Source organism: Sapajus apella, unplaced genomic scaffold (genome assembly GCF_009761245.1).
Source record: "Sapajus apella isolate SASKATOON/1434 unplaced genomic scaffold, GSC_monkey_1.0 scaffold86, whole genome shotgun sequence".
Lineage (NCBI taxonomy): Eukaryota > Metazoa > Chordata > Mammalia > Primates > Cebidae > Sapajus > Sapajus apella.
Window position 1 is genome coordinate 7,099,376 of NW_022437026.1, and position 22,129 is coordinate 7,121,504.

The 22,129-nt window shown below is 45.9% G+C and overlaps 1 protein-coding gene across 2 annotated transcripts in view; it reads right to left on the reverse strand.

The window, feature by feature from the left end:
• Nucleotides 1-22,129, reverse strand: part of ANO2 (anoctamin 2) — a 391,299-nt gene that overhangs the window by 238,441 nt on the left and 130,729 nt on the right. For both annotated transcript variants that reach the window (XM_032254535.1, XM_032254534.1), the window contains exons 8-9: nt 7,142-7,197; nt 5,696-5,737 (exon numbers count right to left, since the gene is read on the reverse strand). In XM_032254535.1, the coding sequence (XP_032110426.1) occupies nt 5,696-5,737; nt 7,142-7,197 (98 nt within the window). The remainder of the gene's footprint in view (nt 1-5,695; nt 5,738-7,141; nt 7,198-22,129) is intronic.

Below are 22,129 nucleotides of genomic sequence, written 5' to 3' on the forward strand. Positions count from 1 at the left end.
TGGAATGGTCAGGGAGGAGGTGATGATGGCTTGCACCATGGGAGCAGCAGCAGATATAATAAGAACGAGGTGATTCTGCTTAGATTTTAAAGGTAAAGCTTCTAAGTGTTGGATTGGATGTGGGATGAGAGGAAATAAGAACTTGGCCTGAGCCACTGAGTCATGGTGATGCCTTTTACTAAAATGAGAAAGACTATGGGAAGGACAGGTTATGGGGGGTGCAATCAAGAGCTCAGTTGGGGGTGCAGATTTTTTAAATGTTCTTTGGATGTTCAGGGGCACGGTGAGCAGCTGGATATAAAAATCTGAAGTTGAAAGAAGAGTCCTACACATTTGGGAGTTATTGAAGAGGAGACAATTTATAAAGTCATTAAATGATGGCTGCTATCGCCAAGGAAGAGACAGTGACTATAGAAGAGGCCCAAGGTCTGGGCCCTGGGCATGCCACCATTTAGAGATCGAGAGGGTGACAAAGAACAGTGAAGGAGACAGAAGGAGCGGCCAGTGGCGTGGAGGAGAACCAGAAGTGTGTTCCGGAAGCCAAGGGGAGAAAGGGTTTCAAAGAAAAGAAGACGACAATCTATGTCAAAAGTTGCTACTGGGTCGGGTCAGATGAGCGGTGGCCACTGGACTCAGTGGCTTTGAGGTCACTGATCACCTTGACGAGAGTGGCTCCAGGGGAGGGGTGGGCGCAAAACCTCAGTGGAAAACACACACAAGAGATTAAGAAGGGAAACTGCAACAAACACACCAGGCCATCTTGGAATATTTCTGCAGCAACTTTAGCAGAACTAGCATGTGTCTCACTAAACCTGTGTGTCAATCCCAGTAAATAAAATCATTCAGTAAGGGATCATCATTAGACCTCATCTACGTACCCATGCGGAATCAATACTGCACTCTATCAAATTATATGCCAAGAATTGACAGATTCATAATACAGCTACTATTTTGTTACATTCTTTATGCTCCTATCACATCACACACAATTCACAAGGAAATCTATCGAGGAGAACCTACTCTGATCACGTACTTCAGATGCCCATCTGGACATCAGCCCCACAGGAAGCCATCCTGTTTACCTAAGAATCTTTAAAGACATGTTATTAAAATGGAAATGAGAACCAGCATTCTTACTTAAGGGCGATGAACTTTTATTGTCACAATGTCTCCCAACAACTACAAAACAGGACCAGAAACTAGACGGGCCCTGAAGGGGCCCACTGCACCAGCAGTCACCACCGCTTGCAATGGAGGAAACCCAGATACAAAAAGGGGTTATTCAGTGCATGGAGGTAACGGGACATCTGAATTCATGAGCACTGCTGCTGCTCACTCCAGGGTAGTGGCCAACCTCATCTTGTTGTCATTAGTACCTCTCCTCCTCCCATGGCTTGGGTGCTCCTACTGCCTGCGTTTTGTCTCCCTCCCTTGAGGGCAAACCCTGGGCTCTCCAGCACCTGGCTGTCACAGTGACATCATTTGTGGCCCCAAGGGAGACAAGCTTGCATCAGGAGATGCAGGCAGGGCACCCCTCGAGAGCTGTGGGACGTCACTGTCTGCCTCATAGGCTCTAACCTCCAGAGCAAATCCCTCCCCAAGTCCTGCGTCCAGCCAAAACCTGAGCCTGAGGCCACCTATCTGCCATTGCCCTGGAGCAAAAAAACTAAAAATGTTCCAAGAATCCAGTGTGGCCCCAACTGAGAGCTGACCTCCTAAGCCTTTTCCCTGGTTGAATCCCAGACCTGCTGAAAGAGACTTCTAGAAAGCCCCTCTCTCACCATGGTCTCTTCTAAGCACAAAGCTATATCCATTGCTTGTGGATACAGATGAGGAGGAGCCAAGAGAACTACCTGGGCTTGATGCAGAAGAGCTAGAAGCATACGGAGGAGGTGGTGATCAGGCAGACCCTGACACAGGGAGTTGGAGGGAGTGACAGAGCACCAAAGCTGGGAGGCAGTGCAGCAATCATGCCTGGATGCCCAGGCCAGCTCACAGGCCTTCTGCCACCTGCAGGAGGTGGGGGGGATGCTGTAGACCCTTCCCAATCTTTAAGAAGGTTTGGTCACACGTAGCATGGTTAAGGGCACATGGATTGTGCTGAGTTCCAGAAGGGACCAGCAGTCAGGGTGAAGGGAGACGCACTCTGGAGTCCTGCCTCGTAAGGACCAGCATGGTGTGAGTAAAGCGTGGAGGGAGAACCATGGAAATACATAACAGTCCCTCTAAACCGGTAGAGTCTGGAGCCTTCTAATATAGCTTATAGCAAATCCACTTTCTCCCTTAGAGGTTCACCGTGTCCTCTCTTCATCAACTGGCCAAGCCAGCAAATAAGCCAGGGAGAGACTACAGCTCCTTCTTAATGGACAGCGCCTGATTCCAGAGCCCTGGATGTCATTCCAGATGTGTCTGTCTGCCCCAGGCCTTCACAGCAGGAACGATCCCACATGATGGATCAGAGCCTAGAAGCAGCCAGTTTGGCTCCCCAGGGACCACATTTGACCGAGGTCATCAATTTAAGGATTTCATGAGACTGTAAAGGAACTCAAGCGTTAAAACCTTTTTGCAACAATCTTTGCAGTGATGGAGAACATCAAGGCGTTTGGGACTCGTGGGCCTCTCTGAGGCCACAGGCTCCTCAGAGAGCAGCTAGACCTGAGACAGGCAGAAAGACACTGTAGCCCCCTTGGAGGCATTTAAGGGACAGGGGCAGCCTGAATGGAAGAGATTTGGACGCTACTCCCAGACCCTACCCTAAGCCGTTTGAACAAGCAACACCACCTCTCTAGGTCTCAGCTTCTCCTTACAGGAACATGAAGGTCGTGCGGCACGGCAAAATGAATCCTCAGGTGAAACCAAGAAGAAAAGTACCTTTCTTGCAAGTTTTAAAATGCAGGACTGAATCTCTCCTCACTATCCACTAGGGAAGACAGCCGCCTGCAAAGGCTGGGAAATCCAGGACTAAGTGTTTCTAGAATGCTAAAGGAAGTCACAGTCCAAAGGACTACTTTTGGTTCTCCCCTGTGAGTAAGTGAAGAAGCCCCAGAGAGCCAGGGGGAGCTGGGCAGCCCTGAGCAGATGGTAACAGCCACTTCTCTGGGAACCTCCAAAACACTAGGCAGCTTTGGCAAATGGAAAACTAGGCAGCTGCTGGAAGCCAGGAGGGACCCATCTACCCCCAGGCTCCTCCCTCTTCCGGTTGCCCTTGCTTCTAGGAAGGCAGGAAACCCTTGTTCTAAAGAGGGAGGAAGCCTCTTCTTAATGACCCTCCAGGAGGGAAGAGAAAGAGACTTCCAGCTCCTATCGGGGGCTGAGTCATGGAGACCGCATAATAGCACCAGCTGAGCTTCAGGAGAGGGAGACTGGCATTCTCCAGGGCCTCAAGACTTGCCTAGAATTTGGCTGCAATGAGCCTGGGCCTTGGGGAGATCATGGGAACAGCCACAAATCTCCAGGAAGAGTGCAGAAGAACATCCAGGTGCTGGCAGGGTGAGCAGGCTAGGACACCACGGCAGATCATACCTAGAGGCCCCAGAGAGGCCACCCTACACTGCGGCTCCCAAGCCTTTTCCACATCCTTCAGCTCCAAATTCAGAGAGTCCTCCCTTACACCTAAGCAAATGGCTTCCTGCAACCACCTCAAAGAACACTTGACAGTTATATTATAATGAAAACAAATAAATATGCAGCACACATTTGTGCGTTTTTGCTCTTTCTCCTTCAGGGTACATTGTAGGCACCACCCACATACCACTGAAACTACGGAAACAAATCCAGCCTTGTCCTGGGAATCCCTCTTGCTGAACAGAAGAAGCTGTGTCAACATGACCATGCAGCACTAGCTGGGATTCGGACACTAAGATTTTAGTCCTGATGTCACAAACATTCACGGACATTAAAACCAGTCTCCTCTGCTGGCTAGGGATCAACTTCTCAACTCAGATGGACAGCAAAAGGCTGGCACTCTTCCTCCTGGCTTCTCTCGGGCCCCATCAAGGCAAAGCTCACTTTCCTAACCATGGCCCTGCCTTCTGCAGGTAAGGACGCCAAGACTGACCAGCAAGCCCAAGGAAAGGCCATGAGAAAGGGTCACCTTGTCCTTCAAAGAGTTGTTCACCTTCACAAAGCATCTTTCTGACATCAACTTTGGGAGTTATCCACGGAGATGCAATTCCATCCTAGCTGGGATCTCCCTGCCTCCTAGTTCCCACCTATTCTACCAGATGGAGCGAACCCTGACTTCATTATATCAGCTGAAGAGAGACATTTTTCGAAGAGAAAATTTTATGTTAAAAGGCATTCTGTGGTTAACAGCAATCTAATATATTTCCAAAGACAAATACATATTTTTTATATCTACAACATACATATCATAAATAGTCCACAATTTGCTTCTTCTGTTAGTGCAGGTAACAAGGCTGACTGGTGACTCTATGAGTTGGGGTATGTTCCTGGTCTCCATAATGTTCCTACATAGGCCGGGGTCACCACCACCCAGCAGGAGTTTTCTTAGGTGGGCAATGGATGGTGATCACCATTTAAAGGGAAGGAAGGAAAAATTAGAAAGTGGGAGGACAGAAAATGGTTGGGTGAGAGAGGTGAGATGTGGGGAGACATGATTCCTCCTTTTCCTTTAAATCTGATGCTGGACTTTTCAGGAAATTAAACACCGAGACTATTAGCATCGGATAGAAAACAGATGAGGTTAAGACATGGCAATACTGCAGCAGATTCCCTGGGCCCACAGAGAGGGGACATGTGTAAGCAATCACCGCAGTATTTCTGGAAAGGACCTTTTATGTTTTTAATACTTAACACTTCATAACAGGGACTAATAGGCAGGATAAAAAGAAGCCTGCTCGAAAGGCAACTTGGGACATGAATGATTTTCCAGACAACAGAGTGGGGGAGGGAAGCTCCTTCAGCTTCAGCTCTTCATCCCTCCCACCATTGCCCACCCTTCTCTGCTCACTACAGTTGCTGAAGGTGGGGAGAAGCCAGCAGGAGGATTGCATGAGGGGATCGTGGATGCATCCCCACTAAAGAGGTTGGGACCATTTTCCTTTCCCTAACCATAACCTCCAATTCCTAGCTTCTTGAACTACAAAACACAACTGAGGCTCCCTCACACTCAGATTGCGCACCTATAATTAGGGAGTGGCTATACTCCACTTGCCTGCCTGAAAGAAAAGAAGAGTCACCTAAAATTGACTCTCCAAAAGCTATAATGGCATGGATCAACACATGTTTTAAGCAAGGACCCTGGATTTGAGGGCTAAAGGTGTTCGGAGCCCCCTCTCTGTTCCCTGTGGCAGTGTGATCTCAGGCAAGTGCTCAGCCTCTCTGTGTCTCCGTCTCTGCATTCATCGGTTAAGGAATTTGGACAGCCAGTGTTTCTCAACTGATGCTCTCTTGCCATGGGAAGGTGGGATGAGAACTGTGGGTGGGGGAGCCACTGGGTATATTTCAGGACAGTTGACATTGTGGCTCTCCAGGCACTAAATGCAGTGGCAACCAACCTCACATTTCCAAATACCTGGGTGGGGGAAAGAGGGGACCTGGAAAAACAGTTGGAAAGTAGACAAGCAGGTACATAGAACACTTCTAAGACCCTTCTAGCCACTTCCACACCACCACCCCCCACCCCGTGGTCTTGCATGCCCAAAGCTCTGGATGCTGTGTGAGGCAGGCTTACCTTCCTGTCATTCATATCATCCTCTGGACTGTCGTATTCACCCTGTGTGGGAAAAAGGGACGCTGGATTAAGCCAATGAAACTACCAAAAACAGGTGCCAAAGGAGAAAGGATTTCCTTTTTTATTTTCTAATATCATTGCTTTTATTTGCATTCCCATATAAGGAAGGTCGAAAGCATGGCATGCTAAGGAGCTGATATTCCAGTTTCTTCGCCACCAACACTTGCCATGTTTCCTGGGATAACTTCTCACACAAAGATGCGCCCCCTCATGCCCTTCAGAGATCAGCCTATGCCCCTCGTAGCAATGCAATGGCAGCACTCCAGACTTTAAATGGGTTAGCCCATCACGTGAAAATCACCCGGCCATGAATGCTCACTCTGTCCACAACTGCAGAACTTAGCAGTGCATATGCCACTGCAAATACGTCAGGAATGAGAAGATTCCCATCCGAAAAATTCAGGGATCCCCACCTCAGCAGGCTCAAATGGCACTGCTGCATGGCAGGTGCCCAAGATCTGACAAGCCTGATGAAGTGAAGCCATGGAGCATTTAGTTCAAGGACCAGTTACATTCTCATAAATTATCTTGAAGAATATCATTGCGTTGTATCACGGGATGTTCATAACAACATCTCCAGTCAAGGAAAGCTTTCATTACAGTCATTCTGCTTTCTTTACTTTAACCAAACCATTGTACAAGGAATTTTGAGAGATTTTCTTCAAAAGTTTTTTTTTAATTGCGTTTTAAGTTTTGGGGTACATGTGAAGAATATGCAGGATTGTTGCATAGGTACATACATGGCAATGTGGTTTGCTGCCTTCCTCCCCATCACCTATATCTGGCATTTCTCCCCGTGTTATACCTCCCTAACTCCCCACCCCTCACTGTCCCTCCTCTAGTTCCTCCCCACAGACCTCAGTGTGTGATGCTCCCCTCCCCGTGTCCATGTTTTTTTAAATAATAGTCTTATATTAATATGTACCTGCATGTTAAAGAGGAATTTCACATCTGCACAAAATCCTCACATACAAAATTTCACTTGCAGGCAGCTATGGGTCTGACAGTCCAAGTTAGGGATTACCCAGGCCTGTTAGTTTCACCACCATCCACCACCCTCACCAACATCTTCTCCCTTTATGCCACATCTGTACAGTCACACTTTTGCTAAAAAGAAAGCCAGGGAGTACTGGGAAAGCTCAAACAAAGCCTAGTTTATTTTGTCATCTGGGGAAATCATTGGTGAGACAGCTTGAGATGACTGGGAAAACTCAAACTGGGGATAACTGTCAGCAGTGAGCGGTCCAGGGGCAGCCTAGATATTTTAATGTCATGATTCGCTCCTGCCTCACCCTGCAGGTATTCACCCATTTCATTGCCACTGAAAAGTTGCGGTTTTCAACTTCTGCAGGCTACAGAGAGCATGCTGATGAAAATAGTACTTACATCATGAAGAGGGTAGGCAGCCTCATAGACATTGTTTGCGATCAGAGAGTTAATACCTATGGAAGAAAAGAAAGGAAGATGAAAATAGTAACTCCAGGGCAGGAGTTTCTCAACTTAACCCTTGTTTTTTGATCAAGATTAAGCTCTCACTCGCCCCCCAGCTGAGAATCACTGCATCGTCCTCTACGTCCTCCAGGCTAGAACTCTTTGTCAAGCTCTGGTTCTTAGTATAAGAGCAGTATTTTTTCATTCCCTAAATACAAAATGATGTTCTAATATCAAATATGCTATCTCAGAGTTCACATTCCTCCTATCTTCAAAGATTCCAATCATTCCAGTCCAATAACCTTCCACCACCACGACCATCAGGTGAGAATCTCTGTGCTCCACGGCAGCATAGGAATGGTGATATGGATAATTTTAATCATGATCTATAAAAGTATGTGTGAGAGCATCCGACTGCACTTTGAGCTCCTTCCTGCTGTTTCACAAGGCCGTGCTGGCTGTGACTGATCTGTCGCCTGGACCATAACATCCCTGAGGTGGGCAGGAAGCAGTAGGGCAGCGGTTCTCAAAATGTGGTCTGGGGAACCCTGGAAGTCCTCATGAGCCTTTCAGGGGGTTCCTGGAAGCAAAACCAGTTTTCTAATCGCACTAAGAAGACCTTATTTGCTTTCTCTTCTCTCACAAGTGCATAGTGGCGTGTGCTGACATCATCCCCCATCGCTAATGGCACGTGTGTTTGTGTATTCTTGTACTTTCACAATTTCTCAGCCTTAACTTCTCATACAGTAAACATTGGTTGATATAGCCACACAAACACCCTTTGGGTGTTCCCAATAATTTTAAAAAGTGTGAAGTTACCCTGAGACCAAAAAGTTTGAAAACTGTACCATGGATTTATGTTTCAATTCCAACAGTGTCTCACACCACTTGCACATAGCAGACCCTACTAAACAAATGTGAAATGAACAAATGGCTCTGTCCCTCCAACTCCATTGCACTCACAACAGAGACGCTTCTGCGCAGCCTAAAGTCGTCGTCATTTACTTGTTTCATTCTTGGTTTTATTCAGAGACTATAAAGTGGTCTGTGTGTTCTGTCTGAGTCGGGATGGTCTGTCCTGGGTCGCTGGCTTCCAGATGGGAGGGATTATGTCTCACCAACTCATAGTACCAAGGATCCCGCCATACGAGGATCCACATTTAATCATGGAGGGGGAGGAGAGGGGGAGTTTCTGGTACACAATGATTTCCCTTGTCTCGCACTTACTTTCTGCCCTGAACCATTCTTTCCAAAGAGACTGTAGACTGCAGTGAGATGAGGAGATAATTGGTTTTGGAGGGAAAGATGTATGATGTCCAAATGCTAAGAAATCTGCATTTGCATGGCTCTGAATAAACGCCGAGGTTGGATAACAAATCTAGACAACATTTACTCATTAAAATTCATGGCTTTCCACCTCCCGCTCGTACCCAATGCCCCACCCACATGCTCAGAGACCGCAGAGGATCTCAGACAATCCTCTCCCTGCCATCAGCCTCCTCTTCCTCAAACCTCGCCCCTATTTGCCACAGTTCCAGGGCATAGGATGGCACAAAGACTATTCTCTGGGCCCCTCGTGGGAGCGGAGGCCCGAGGGAGGCTGCCGGGGGTGCCCGGTAGAAGTGGCTGCTCTTCCAATGAGTTGAAAGCTTAGCGTTTTGGTACTGCTGCATCACCAAAGGGCCAGTCCTTTCCTGATTTTAAGTTTCCTCCTTGGCATGCACATAAAACATGAGAAATAACTTTGCGGGGTGAGAGGAGCAGAGGGTGGGGAAAGGGAGTGCAGATGGGGGAAGCGTGCCCTCGAGGTTCGCTGAGCTGCAGATCTGTCTGACTCACAAGACTGCAATTTCACTCTGAGCATCATTAATCAGTTCAAGAGCCATAACCACAGCAATGTGAAGCCACCCTACCATAATCAAAGGGAGGAGTCTCAAGCCGGGAGGGGAGTTTGTGGGAATTTATAGTTAAAAGCTACAAAGTGCTGTCGGCATGGATAGAGGCTGAAGCATCACAGGCGGGTAGGGCCCCAGCTAGACTGCACCCCAGAACGCACCCCACCCAGTCCCTATAGTCACACCCCATGCTTGCCGCGGCAGCTCTGTGTACCCTGAAGACAGTCCCCAAACTCCATGAAAAAGTCCAGCAGGTGTTTCACCTACTTAGCTCTTCTGCTAAGTCTCAGCTTGGCTTTGCACAGTAGTCGAGTGTCTGGAAGCATTAGACCATTAGACCGACAACCTGAACGCCTGGAGTTGCCAGATCCTCAGAAATGTGTCGAGTTATTGGGACACGAAAGCTATGTGCTCTAACCCTAATCTCAAATAAAGCTTCCTGGGCACCGTGCAGCCGGAAGTGGGCAGCTGCTTGCTTCACTTCTGGGATGAGGTTTGCTCAGCATTTTGTGTTCCCCAGAGGCCTGACCTGGGTCAGAGGACACTGCTCTCACCTGCGTGTCTCACGGCACTGAGCTCCCAGTTGGAAACACAGAAGGGATGGCAGCCCTAACAGCCAGTCACCGGCCTAGGCTGCAGTTATCTTAGCACCCTTCTTATTCAACGCCTGCCTCACTGATCGGTTAAGCATCCTATGCTCATGAAGAAACTTTTAAACTCCCGCTGATTTTTCTGCCTCCTAAGACAGAAAGTCAAGGTAAGAGGTCCTTTGCTCTAGGGCAAAGATTCAAGTTATAAAACCAGAGTTATCCTAACTCAGATAACCAGAGCCCCCAAAATGCTACAACTGGTGTTTCTCTGTTCCCTCTAGCCGCGTACCTCCTACTTTTCAGGTGGGATTCCATGGGCGATCCCAATCAGTGGCTGCTGGGAAAGGGGGGAGAATGTACGTTAAAGGGGGACTGGGGAGGGAGAGGCGCGTTGAAAAGTAAGCATCCATCCACAACTTTACCCAACAATAGGGATTGCTTTGACCTCCCGGTTCACCCACAAACTTCAGAAACCAAGATTCTACCCCCAAACAAGCATGGAAATCAGTTTGAATGAAGAAGAAAATAATCAAACGTTTTTAAAAAAGAGTCCCTGCTTTGAAAATTGAAATTCTGGGTTTTTTTTTTTCTTTCTTTTCAGCAAAAATGGGCTAATTGGTTCCATCATGTGCCATCCATCTGGCCATAATGGCAAAGCTTTCTTCTTCAGGATTGCATGTATATTCTTTCCCCTCAGCTCTAGACCCAGGGAGAGACAGAGAGGCCCAAACATTTGTCCTATTGCTCCCAGGATGGGGGACAGTGAGAAGGAGAAAGCGCTGAGGACATTTCCCTTTCCCTGGTTCCCTTAAGAGGAATGAAGTCCCAGCTCAAACAAAGTATAGCCCCTAAGGAGCCCCTCACTGATCCCCGAAGTCGACAAATCACCAGGTCCTTCAAATCACTAGTTCCTTCATGCCTGGTGCTTAGAACTAGAAACCTCCAAAGGAAAAGGCTCATGCTTCCTCCCTGCCCAGCATGGACCACACGTCTGTGCAGCCTGACATCACCAGGCCTAGCAACACTGTCCCACATCCACAGGGGCAGGGCCGAGAAACATGACCAGGGCGGGCTCAGAACCCAGGACTGGTACCTGAAAACACACACTCGTCGTACAAAGCCTGAGACCGCTCATTGAGTCTCATCGACATCTCTGGTTTCCTGGACACAGAGGAACAACCAAACCACAGAAGTTTATGGTCTGCCTCCCACAGAGATCTCATTAAATCTACAAGTGCTGCTGGGTGACAGGGACTGCAGTGCTATTCCCTCCAGGCCAAACTCAAAGGAAACTTTTATCCACTGGGACAGGTACTTAGAGGAATGGTGCCATATTCCTGAAAACCCATTTGGTTTTTATTCTCCCCAGAACAGGGCCCAGTCCACCCGGCACTGTGCTTTCATCCCTGCACTCCAGCCGGACGTAAATCTAAACCAGAGCTCCCAGACGGTGCGTTTAACAGAGACTATATTTACCCATCACCAAATTGTCTTGACGTGTGCTTAATTACTTAAATGCCTTTAATCCCAAGCCTTTTCTTCTAAGAAAATGTAAACCAGTTCAGCTGGATGAATGATAAACCAGATGTTTACAACATACAACACGGCCTGGCTTCAGTCAAAATAATTAAGACATCGTCTCCTGAGTGGGGAGGGGAGGTGCCCAAAGCATACATTTGTTTAAAGGCTCTGACACCAAGATGTCCATGAAAGTATAGTTCCATCAACCTGTAATTTTTGTGAAAAAGCAACAATAACTTTCATGTGAAGGAGCAAGAAAGGCATTTACCTTCCTCTGATATGGTCAACGGGGCTTGGGTTTCTTTCCACGGTAAAGTGCACTTAAAAGTCATTGGATGGTAGAGTCAACTCCCAGGGCCCTGACAACTGACCTTAGAAAACATGACATTGATTAAGGAGGCATCATGGGCTGGACCAAGTTTATGATCACTCACACACTTCCACCACCACGCAGAACCCAAACTCACAGATATTTTCAGTCTCTGCATGTGGTGGACATCAATCCATAATCTCCCATTTCCAGGGGTAAATAAGAGAGAAAACAGAGGGAAAGGATGAGTTGTTCCTCTTGAGGTTATGGAAGAATTCTAAAAGTCCACCCATACTTTTCCAAGGTCAACTCCTCTTGCTTTGTCTTTGTATACTAATTTTAAACACGACCCCCCAAAAAAGAGAAAGGGAAAGGAAGGGGAGAGTAAGGGAGGGGAAGGGCAAAGAAAATAGCACAGGGCAGGGCAGGGCAGGGCAGGGCAGGGCAGGGCAGGGCAGGGGAGGGAAGGGAAGGGGAAGGAAAGAGAGGGGAGGGAAGGGCAGGGGAAAGAAAAAAGGAGAGGAAGAAAGGGAGGGAGCAAAGGAGGGAGGGAAGGAAGGAAGGAAGGAAGGAAAGAAAGAAAGAAAGAAAGAAAGAAAGAAAGAAAGAAAGGGGGGGGAGGGAGGGAAGGAAGAAAAAGAGAAGAAAGGAAAGAAGTTCCAGAGACCTAGCTGGTGGCTAGGACATTAAAAGGGACTGAATGCCAAATGTTCATATAATATTAGAAAAATAAAAATTAGGCCCTTCACAGATAGACTTGGTTATCTTTGGGTCGTCAGAACCACAGTGATCAAATCCCCAAGAGGCAGGAGGCAGAGAACTTTGCAATAAGCCTACAACAGTGCACCCTATCTTTATTTTTATCTTTTGCTTTTGTTCAATCTAGCGTTCCTAAATATTACTTGGGCAGATTATTAAAAATTCAGATATTTAGACCTTCCCCCTGCAGATGCTGATTCAGCAAATGTGGCATAGGACCTGGACTGCCAGGGTTTTAGCAAGCACGCCAGGTGATTCTGATGCCAATTGCCTGCAACCACACCTGAGCCACGTCGCTCATAATCACGTGCAAAGAATTGCTATAGGACTACAAACATTTTCCAAGCAGCCTCACCAATTGCTCTGGATACTCCTTGTCCTCATCTTCCCTTTCACTGTAACTGTCTGCTCCCAAACTCTCTGAGGCCCACGGACATCACGTAACCCCAAGTCCTGACCACAGCCCTGGTACCCACTCTCTGTGAACTTTCAGGAAAGCTATTCCCCTCCCTGGGCCTCATTGGCTCATATGTACAGGAGATCATGTGGCTCCTTTGAATCACAGAGTCTGGGAAATGTTAGAGCCAGAAAGAAGCTTAGAGAGCACTGAGAGGCCCCATTTGTTTTATGAGGGGAGGAACAGGCTCAGACAGGGAACATGGCTGGACCGAAGTTTTACAACTTGTTCATCCCAGAGTTGGAACTGACACCCACTCCTCCAGCCTTGCCAGGCATGTGCCTATCCTCCATCCTCCCCTTCCAGATACACTCTCTACTCTCCACTATGTGCCATGAACAGGCCGCTGTGCTCTCTGGCTTCCTCCTGCCATCAGCAGTATTGAGATCCCTGGCCTTCTGGCTAAATAGCCAAGTGCTCAAGGCCGCCTCCTCTACCCAATTCCATGTTGCAGTGACCTTCTCTCCGTGGGTCTAGGGGTGGTAAGAGTTCTACTATTGTTAACTCCAGGTTACAATGCCGTCCCTGGCATTCCCCAACTCCCTGTCTGTCCCTTTGTGAACAGTTTCTCTGTACGTATGCCCACCTTGGATTACCCTAATTGGGGTCTGCTATTTGTTCCTATGAGGATCCTAACTGATTCCCTGGAATTGCTCCCACCATGTCTTCTGTGTTATTTGCTTTCCTTGCATGTATCTGTCTTCTCACAGCCATGTGGTTTGCTCCCTGTTTTCCTCAAATATTACATCAGGAAGGCCTTCTCTGACTACTCTATTTAAAACACCTTCTCACTCTCACTCATTTTCATCTCCTTAGTTTGCTTCATTCTTTCTCCTGACCCTTAACCCTACCTGACATCTTATCCATTGCAGTCACTTCTTGGTTTATTTTCTGTCTTCTATAACTAGACTGTAAGCCCCTTAAGGGCAGGAATTTGTGTCTATTGGATTCACTACTCCATTCCCCAGGTCCAGAACATGAATGTTGCATAGTAGGTGCTCAGTAAACATGTGTCAAATGAGTGAATGGATGTTACATTGGGAAGGGCTCAACTTCCACATCTTCTGGGACAGTTTTCCCAATAGCTTTATCCATTTACTAATTAAATGAGTTTAAAAACAATGAGGAAGAGCCAAGAAACCTAAGTTCTAAATCCAACTCCAAAGTTCTAACTGGGAGTGTGTCAGTTAATCTCTCTGTTGTGAAGTTAACTAATATCTGCTGAAGCTACTTTGCATGGCAGTTTAAAGGATCGAATGAGATAACAAGTGAAGTGTTTTGAAAAACACACAACTGCACGCATGCAAGGAGTCATGTTACTTTGGTAACAGTAACACCTCATGTGTAAGAGGCCTCTAATCTGGTTATCTCAGCTCTCACAACAGAAAACTCAGAAACAAAAAAATTAATGAGCAGCTAAAGTAGATCTGATTAAATCTACTTTCTAATGTGATGTCCCTTTTCCGCAGCAGAATCCTTCAGACCCTCCTGCCATGCATTTTATGTTCCCTTTACCCAAAACACTAATGAGCTTATTTTTCTGTCCCTCAAACTGCAAAGCAAAACTGAGACAGCAAAACTCAGGGAAGGAGGTTACCAGAGTCAAGAATTCACAAAACCAGGTCACTGTGGGGCAAACAATCCTAATAATGCTTTGATAATTCTTGAGAGAACATGAAAATCATTATGTCCTTAATGATGATCTTGAATCATCCAGAAAAGGTTCCATATGCTTTTATGTGGAGAATATATGCAGACATCTTCTACATAAGCAAACAGGGAATTGTGTGATAGATTTTAGAAAGATGTCTGTACAGAAAGATATTGCTATAGAAAGCAAGAGCTACACCCGTGACCGTATTTCCCTTTCACTATGTTTCAAGGTTAAATCTGCAGCTCAACTGCAGAAACTAGAGGACATGTGGTTTTTAATATGTGTTCTATTTTCTTCGTCCTAGTTTTGACATTCTATTTTAATTTATTTTCTCTGGTTCTTATTTTTCAATTTATTTTTTATACTATGTTGTCTTATTATTTTTCCTGTAAGCCAACCCAGAAATTTTGTGGAACAAGGCAAGGATACAAATATATCAATAAATACTACTTGTATATAGGTTAAAGCTTTGCAAAAGTGGGCATTCAATAAAGATGTATTGTCTACAAAGAAAACAGTGACATTATCAGATCAATAGGAATGTTTCCGAGTTGTTAATATCTTTAGTATATCTTTTCCATTTTCTAATATTTAAATTGGGTACAATAGCAAAGGGAATAAAGCTTTGTAAGTTGGTTGCAAAAGAAATGACCATATAAAAAATAATCTCAAGGGTGAAGGATCAATGAAAACACCTACAATTCCAAATCCGGCCCTACTCTCCCTTTTTTTCTCTCTCTGTTTTTAATGAAGAAACAATCTTCTGGAGAAATAGAAGCTGATTCTAGTCACTCATGCTTCTCCTCCATCCCTTATAAGCTAGAAAGAAAGGCAATAAAATCTAAATTTACCCTGTGGCTCAGGGCTCCATATTATCTTGAGGCCTCATGGAGTTATCACGTTCCTCATTTTTTTTTTATTATTCTAAATAAGATTGGTAAGTTGGCCAAAGAGCTTAGAGGGCACTTGGTCTTCATAGGCAGAAGTCAACCCACTAGAAAGCTGACCTTTGTGGTTCTCCTCTGCTGAGAAGCAGAGAAGAAGTTCAGTCACATGTCCCTTGTTACAAAGCTAGTAAGTCCTCAGTGGCTCCTGAGAAATTAACAGACTCTAAAGACTCAGCCTAACTCCACTCCTAGTCAGTAGCATCCCGAAGGTAGTAGAAATAAGATTACAGCAAGGGTACCCAAGTTCCAGACTCAGTTCTGACTCAAGATGGAACCCTGGACATGCCACGTATCCTCTTTGTGCCCATCTGTAATTGGAGATGATCACTCCCGACACACCTAACTTTCCTGGGAGCAATGATTTATATTGGTACTTAGACATATAGAGACATACACATGGACATTGATTGCCTCCTCCCCTGTGTTCCAACTGCACTCTGTATGTGTCTCTATTATAGCACCTACCACACTGCCTCATCACAATCTGTTTCCACGTCTGTCTGCATGGCTAAACTAAGAGCCCCTCAAGGGTAGAAATTACGCTAAATTCAGCTTGGCATCCCTCCACTTCTATAACATCATTTGACACATAGCAGGTGTTCATTAAATGTTTTTTGAATGTCAAAAAGGAAAGAAAAATGTATAAAAGCAACTCAACAACAACACAATCCTCACATTTGACTTTGAGACATCACCAAAAACCCTCATATTCTCACAAACACAGTAAAAAACTTCAGTGTTAAAACAGAGGGCCTCTAGTCTCTAGAGGTCTTTCAACAACCCAAGGATTGTCCCCCAGAATAAACTTTTGTTTTTGAGACTTTCCAGTTTTACAAAACAAGCCAAGAGCCACTTACTTAGTCTTTACAAAAACTCTGAAAGATAGATATTATTATCCCCACTTCATATAAAAGTAAACTGAGATGCAGAGAGGTTAAGTCATTTGTCCATGAACACACATAGTCAGAAACTGACCAGCCACTGCTGTGGGACCAGCAGGCGAGGCATTTTTAAATTTATCCACTCAATCAAATCAACTGAGTAGAATGTGTGAGACAGGCGGACAGGTGCACTGGAGCACAAACGATGACTCAGAAACACCTCAAGGACCCACTGCCTTAGGAGTCTAAGCCATCGGTATAGAAAACAAGCAAGAAAGAGATTCAGTTTGATAAGAGTTCCAAGGAAAGGGCTTCAAGGGAGGATCTGGAGGACAGTGATGCTTGATCTGAGGATGGGCATCATTGAGATTGGGGAAAAACATAGACAGGACATTCAGGCAAAGGAAACAGCATGAGAAAAGACAGAGAAGATAGTGGTCACATGAACAGGAAGAGGAGCAAGAGAGAGAGAGAGAGAAAGAGAGAGAGAGAGAGAGACAAGTGGACATGCTGATTTTGAGGTTCTGGTGAACATCTAAGTGGAGGCATCCATCCAGCAGTTGGAAAGGCGGGGCTGCAGTTGGTGAATCAGGAGCAAAAATAGATGGTTGCAAGTCATCTATATAGAGGAAACAGAGAGTCCAAAAGCCAAAGGAACTTGGAAGTTGACAACATCTAAAATATGGAAGAATAAAGAGAAATCAAATAAAATGTGTCACATGAGGGACAAACAGAAGGACAGCAGCTGAGTAGGTCAACAGCACCTTCCGACAACTATCAGAAGATGCAGGTGCAGTAAAGAAGGCTTGGAAGAATGTAGGAAGTTATGGAAGATGAAACCTGAGAAGGAAAAAAACATTAACTACGGAAGGTGTGATAGTTAATCTGAGTGTCAACTTGACTGGATCAAAGGATGCAAAGTACCGATCCTGAGTGTGTGTGTGTGGAGTGTTGCCAAAGGAGATTAACATTTGAGCTAGTGGGCTGGGAGAGGCAGACCCACCCTTAATCTGGGTGGGCACAATCTAATCAGCTGCCAGTGTGGCTACAATATAAAGCAGGCAGAAAAATGTGAAAAGACGAGACTGGCCTACACCGTTCTCCCGTGCTGGACCCTGCCTGCCCTCACATCGGACTCCAGTTCTCAGGCTGGCTTTCCTTTCTCCTCAGCTTGTGAGAACATGTGATCATGTGAGTTAATACTCAATAAACTCTTATATATATACTATTAATTCTGTCCCTCTACAGAACACTGACTAATACAGATTTTGATACCAGAGGAGTTCTAAAGGAAAAGAATATTAAGAATGGAGTTCTTTTATTGGTGTTTCTGGAATTGGATGCTTAATATAATTAGATCCCAAAATGCTAAGGACTCTACTTCTAATAGTATAGAGAACACTGACAGTCCTAGGCATGAACTGTTTAGAGAGTTATGCAAAATAAATGCATTTGCCACTCCTGATTCACCACTTGTGCGAGGCAAGGAGTTAGCGACTCTGTACATAATACCTTTGACTATATGTGGAGAACCAAGGGACATAATGAAGCTGGTCGGTTGCTCCTAAGTTCAGTGGACAACGTGATGAAAGGAAATGATGAAACCAAGGAACTCTCACTCCCAGCTTCAGAAGCAGACACTGAGCCCCAAACATGCTAAGATTGCGCTGAGTGACAGTCTTGCATCCTGTAGAGAAAGAGAGCTGAAATTGTGGAAAAAGAAACACAAGCTCTTATCATGCAAGTGGCTGACCTGCAATGAAAGGTGCATTCACAGCCTCACCAGGTGTCTACTGTTAAAGTGAGGGCACTGATTGAAAAAGAATGAGTCAACAGTGATGGCCTCCCCTGAGGCAGTTGCCAGGCAAGATAATGTCGATTCTCCTCAGAAGCCACCCCCAACCCCGCTGTTTGCTGCTAGACCTATAACTAAAGTCCCGGCAGGTCCCTAGAGGTGAGGTTAAGCGAGTGACCCATAAAGAGGTGCACTACACTCAAAAAGAACTACCTGAGTTTTTTAATTTATATAAACAGGCATCTGGATAATAGGCATGGGAATGGATATTATGGATGTGGGATAATGGTGGAAGGAACATTGAGTTGGATCAGGCTCAATTTATTAATCTGGGCCCACTAAGTAGGGATTCTGCATTTAATGTTGCAGCTCAGGGAGTTAATAGTTTATTTGCTTGGTTAGCTGAAATATGGATTAAAACATGGCCCACTGTGGTGAGCTGAAAATGCCTGATCTCCTTTGGTTTAATGTAGAAGAAGGGATCCAAAGGCTTAGGGAGATTGGGATGGTGGAGTGGATTAGTCACTTTAGACATACTCAACCCAGCTCGGAAGTACAGAAATATACCCTTGACCAATGCCTTGTGAAATAGATTTGTGAGGGCAACACCTGGATCTTTGAAGGGCCCTGCAATTGCTCTTCTCTGTATGTCAGATCTAACAGTGGGAACCACAGTCACTCAACTACAAATTTTAAATACAATGGGAATAAGTGGATCCCGAGGTGGCAGGGGCCAAGTGGCAGCACTCAACCATCAAAGGCAAGGTGGGCGTAGCTACCGTAATGGACAGCAAAGGCAAAGCAGCAATCAGAATAGTCTGACTCATGTAGAGCTCTGGCTTTGGCTAATTAATCATGGTGTTCCTAGAGGTAAAACTGATAGGAAGTCTACTGCATTCCTATTTAATTTATATAAGCAGAAAACTTCTAGGTTGAACAGACAGAAGACTAATTTGAACTTTATAATTTGTATTATAAAAACTAGAATCATGACCCCTCAATCAATTTCCAGACTTAAGCCAGTTTATAGACCCAGAACCCCTTGACTGAAGGGGAGGCCGGGCCCCCTTGAGGAAGGACCCCACTATATTACTCACAATTTTTGCTGTTAATCTTTCTCCCATTCTTACCCAAGGAGACCTCCAGCCTTTATCAGGGTAATTGTGCATTGGGAAAAGGGAAATGATCAGACATTTCAGGGACTACTGGACACTGGCTCTGAGCTGATATTGATTCCAGTGAACCCAAAACGTCACTGTGATCCTCCAGTTAAAGTAGGGGCTTATGGAGGTCAGGTAATTGATGGAGTTTTAGGTCAGGTCTGACTTACAGTGGGTCCAGTGGGTCCCTGGACTCATTCTGTGGTCATTTCCCCAGTGCCAGAAAGCATAATTGGCATAGACATACTTAGAAGCTGGCAGAACCCCCCACATAATTGGCTCCCTGTCTGGTAGAGTGGGGACATTATGATGGGAAAAGCCAAATGAACGCCATTAGAACTGCCTCTACCTAGACAAAGAGTAAATCAAAACAGTCCCTGGAGGGATTGCAGAGATTATTGCCACCATCAAGGACTTGAAAGACACAGGGATGGTGATTCCCACCACATCTCCATTCGACTTTCCCATTTGGCCTGTGCAGGAGACAGATGGATCTTGGAGAATGACAGTGGATTACTGTTAGCTTAACCAAGCGGTGACTTCAATTGCAGCTGCTGTACCAGATGTGGTTTTATTGCTTGAGCAAATTAACACATTTCCGGGTACCTGGTATGCAGCCATTGACTTGGCAAATAGCTTTTTCTCCATTCCTGTTCATAAGGCCCACCAGAAGCAATTTGCCTTCAGCAAGCAAGGCCATTAATATATTCTTACTGTCCTCAGGGGTATATCAAGTCTCCGGCTTTGTGTCATAATCTTATTTGGAGAGATCTTCATTGCTTTTGGCTCCCACAAGATATCACACTGGTCCATTATATTGATCACATTATGTTGATTGGATCCTGTGAGCAAGAAGTAGCAAACACACTGGGCTTATTGGTGAGACATTTGCATGCCAGAGGATGGGAAATAAATCTGACTAAAATTCAGGGACCTTCTACCTCAGTAAAATTTCTAGAGGTCCAGTGGTGTGGGGCCTGTCAAGATATTCCTTCTAAGGTGAAGGATAAGCTGCTGCATTCAGCCCCTCCTACAACCAAGAAAGAAGCACAATGCCTAGTGGGCCTATTTGGATTTTGGAAGCAACACATTCCTCATATGGGTGTGTTACTTCAATGCATTTATCAAGTGACCCGAAAGGCTGCCAGTTTTGAGTGGGGTCCAGAACAGGAGGAGGTTCTGTAACAGATCCAGGCTGCTGTGCAAGCTGCTCTGCCACTTGGGCCACATGATCCACCAGATCCAATAGTGCTTGAGGTGTCCGTGGCTGATAGGAATACTGTTAGGAGCCTTCGGCAACTGAGACACAGCACAGGCCTCTAGGATTTTGGAGCAAGGTGCTGCCATCTTCTGCAGATAACTACTCTCTTTCTCAGAGACAGCTCTTGACCTGTTACTGGGCTTTGGTGGAAGCTGAACATTTGACTATGGGTCATCAAGCCACCATGTGACCTGAACTGCCTACCATAAACTGGGTGCTTTCTGACCCATCTAGCCATAAAGTGGGTCATACACAGCAGCATTTCATCATCAGTTTGAAGTGGTACATATGTGATCGAACTCAAGCAGGTCCTGAAGGCACAGGTAAGTTACATGAGGAAGTGGTCTCCAGTCCTGCCACCCTGCCTTCTCTTCCCAGCCTGCACCAGTGGCCTCATGGGGAGTCCCCTATGGCCAGTTGACAGAGGAAGAGAAGACTAGGGCCTGGTTCACAGATGGTTCTGCATGATATACAGGCACCACCCAAAAGTGGACAGCTGCAGCACTATAGCCCCTTCCTAGGACATCCCTGAAGGACAGTGGTGAAGGGAAATTTTCCCAGTGGACAGAACTTTGAACAATGCATCTGGTTGTGCACTTTGCATGGAAGGAGAAATGGCCGGATGTCCAATTATATACTGATTCATGAGCTGTAGCCAATGGTTTGGCTGGATGGTCAGGGATTTGGAAGAAGCATGATTGCAAAACTGGTGCCAAAAAAATCTGGGGAAGAGGATGTGGGTGGACCTCTCTGAATGGTCAAAACCTGTGAAGGTATTTGTATCCCATGTCAGTGTTCACCAACGGGTGGCCTCAGCAGTGGAGGACTTTAATAATCAAGTGGATAGGATGACTTATTCTGTGGACATCACTCAGCCTCTTTCCCCAGCCACCCCTGTCATCACCCAATGGGCCCAAGAACAAAGTGGCCATGGTGGCAGAGATGGAGGTTATGCATGGGCTCAGCAACATGGACTTCCACTCACCAAGGCTGGCCTGGCTACAGACACTGCTGAGTTCCCAATTTGCCATCAGCAGAGACCAACACTGAGCCCTCAATATGGCACCATTCCTGGGGATGATCAACCAACTACCTGATGGCAGGTTGATTTTATTGGACCTCTCCCATCATGGGAAGGGTAGAGGTGTGTCTTCACTGGACTAAACACTTACTCAGGATATGGGTTCTCCTATCCTGCACACAATGCTTCTGCCAAGGCTACTGTATTAGTCCATTTTCACACTGCTGATAAAAACATACCTGAGACTGGGAAAAATAATAGGCTTAATTGAACTTATAGCTCCACATGGTTGGGGAGGCCTCAGAATCATGGAGAAGGCACTTCTTACATGGAAGCAGTAAGAGAATGAGGAAGAAGCAAAAGAGGAAACCCCTGATAAACCCATCAGATCTCATGAGACTTATTCACTACCAGGAGAATAGCATGGGAAAGACCAGCCCCCATGTATCCCCAGGGGGATACAGTTAACTCCCCCTGGGTCCCTCCCATGACACATGGGAATTCTGGCTGACACAACTCAAGTTGAGATTTGGGTGGGGACACAGCTAAACCATATCATTCCACCCCTGACCCCTCCAAATCTCACATCCTCACATTTCAAAACCAATCATGCCTTCCCAACAGTCCTTCAAAGTATTAACTCATTTCAGCATTAACCCAAAAGTCCACAGTTCAAAGTCTCATAGGCAGAG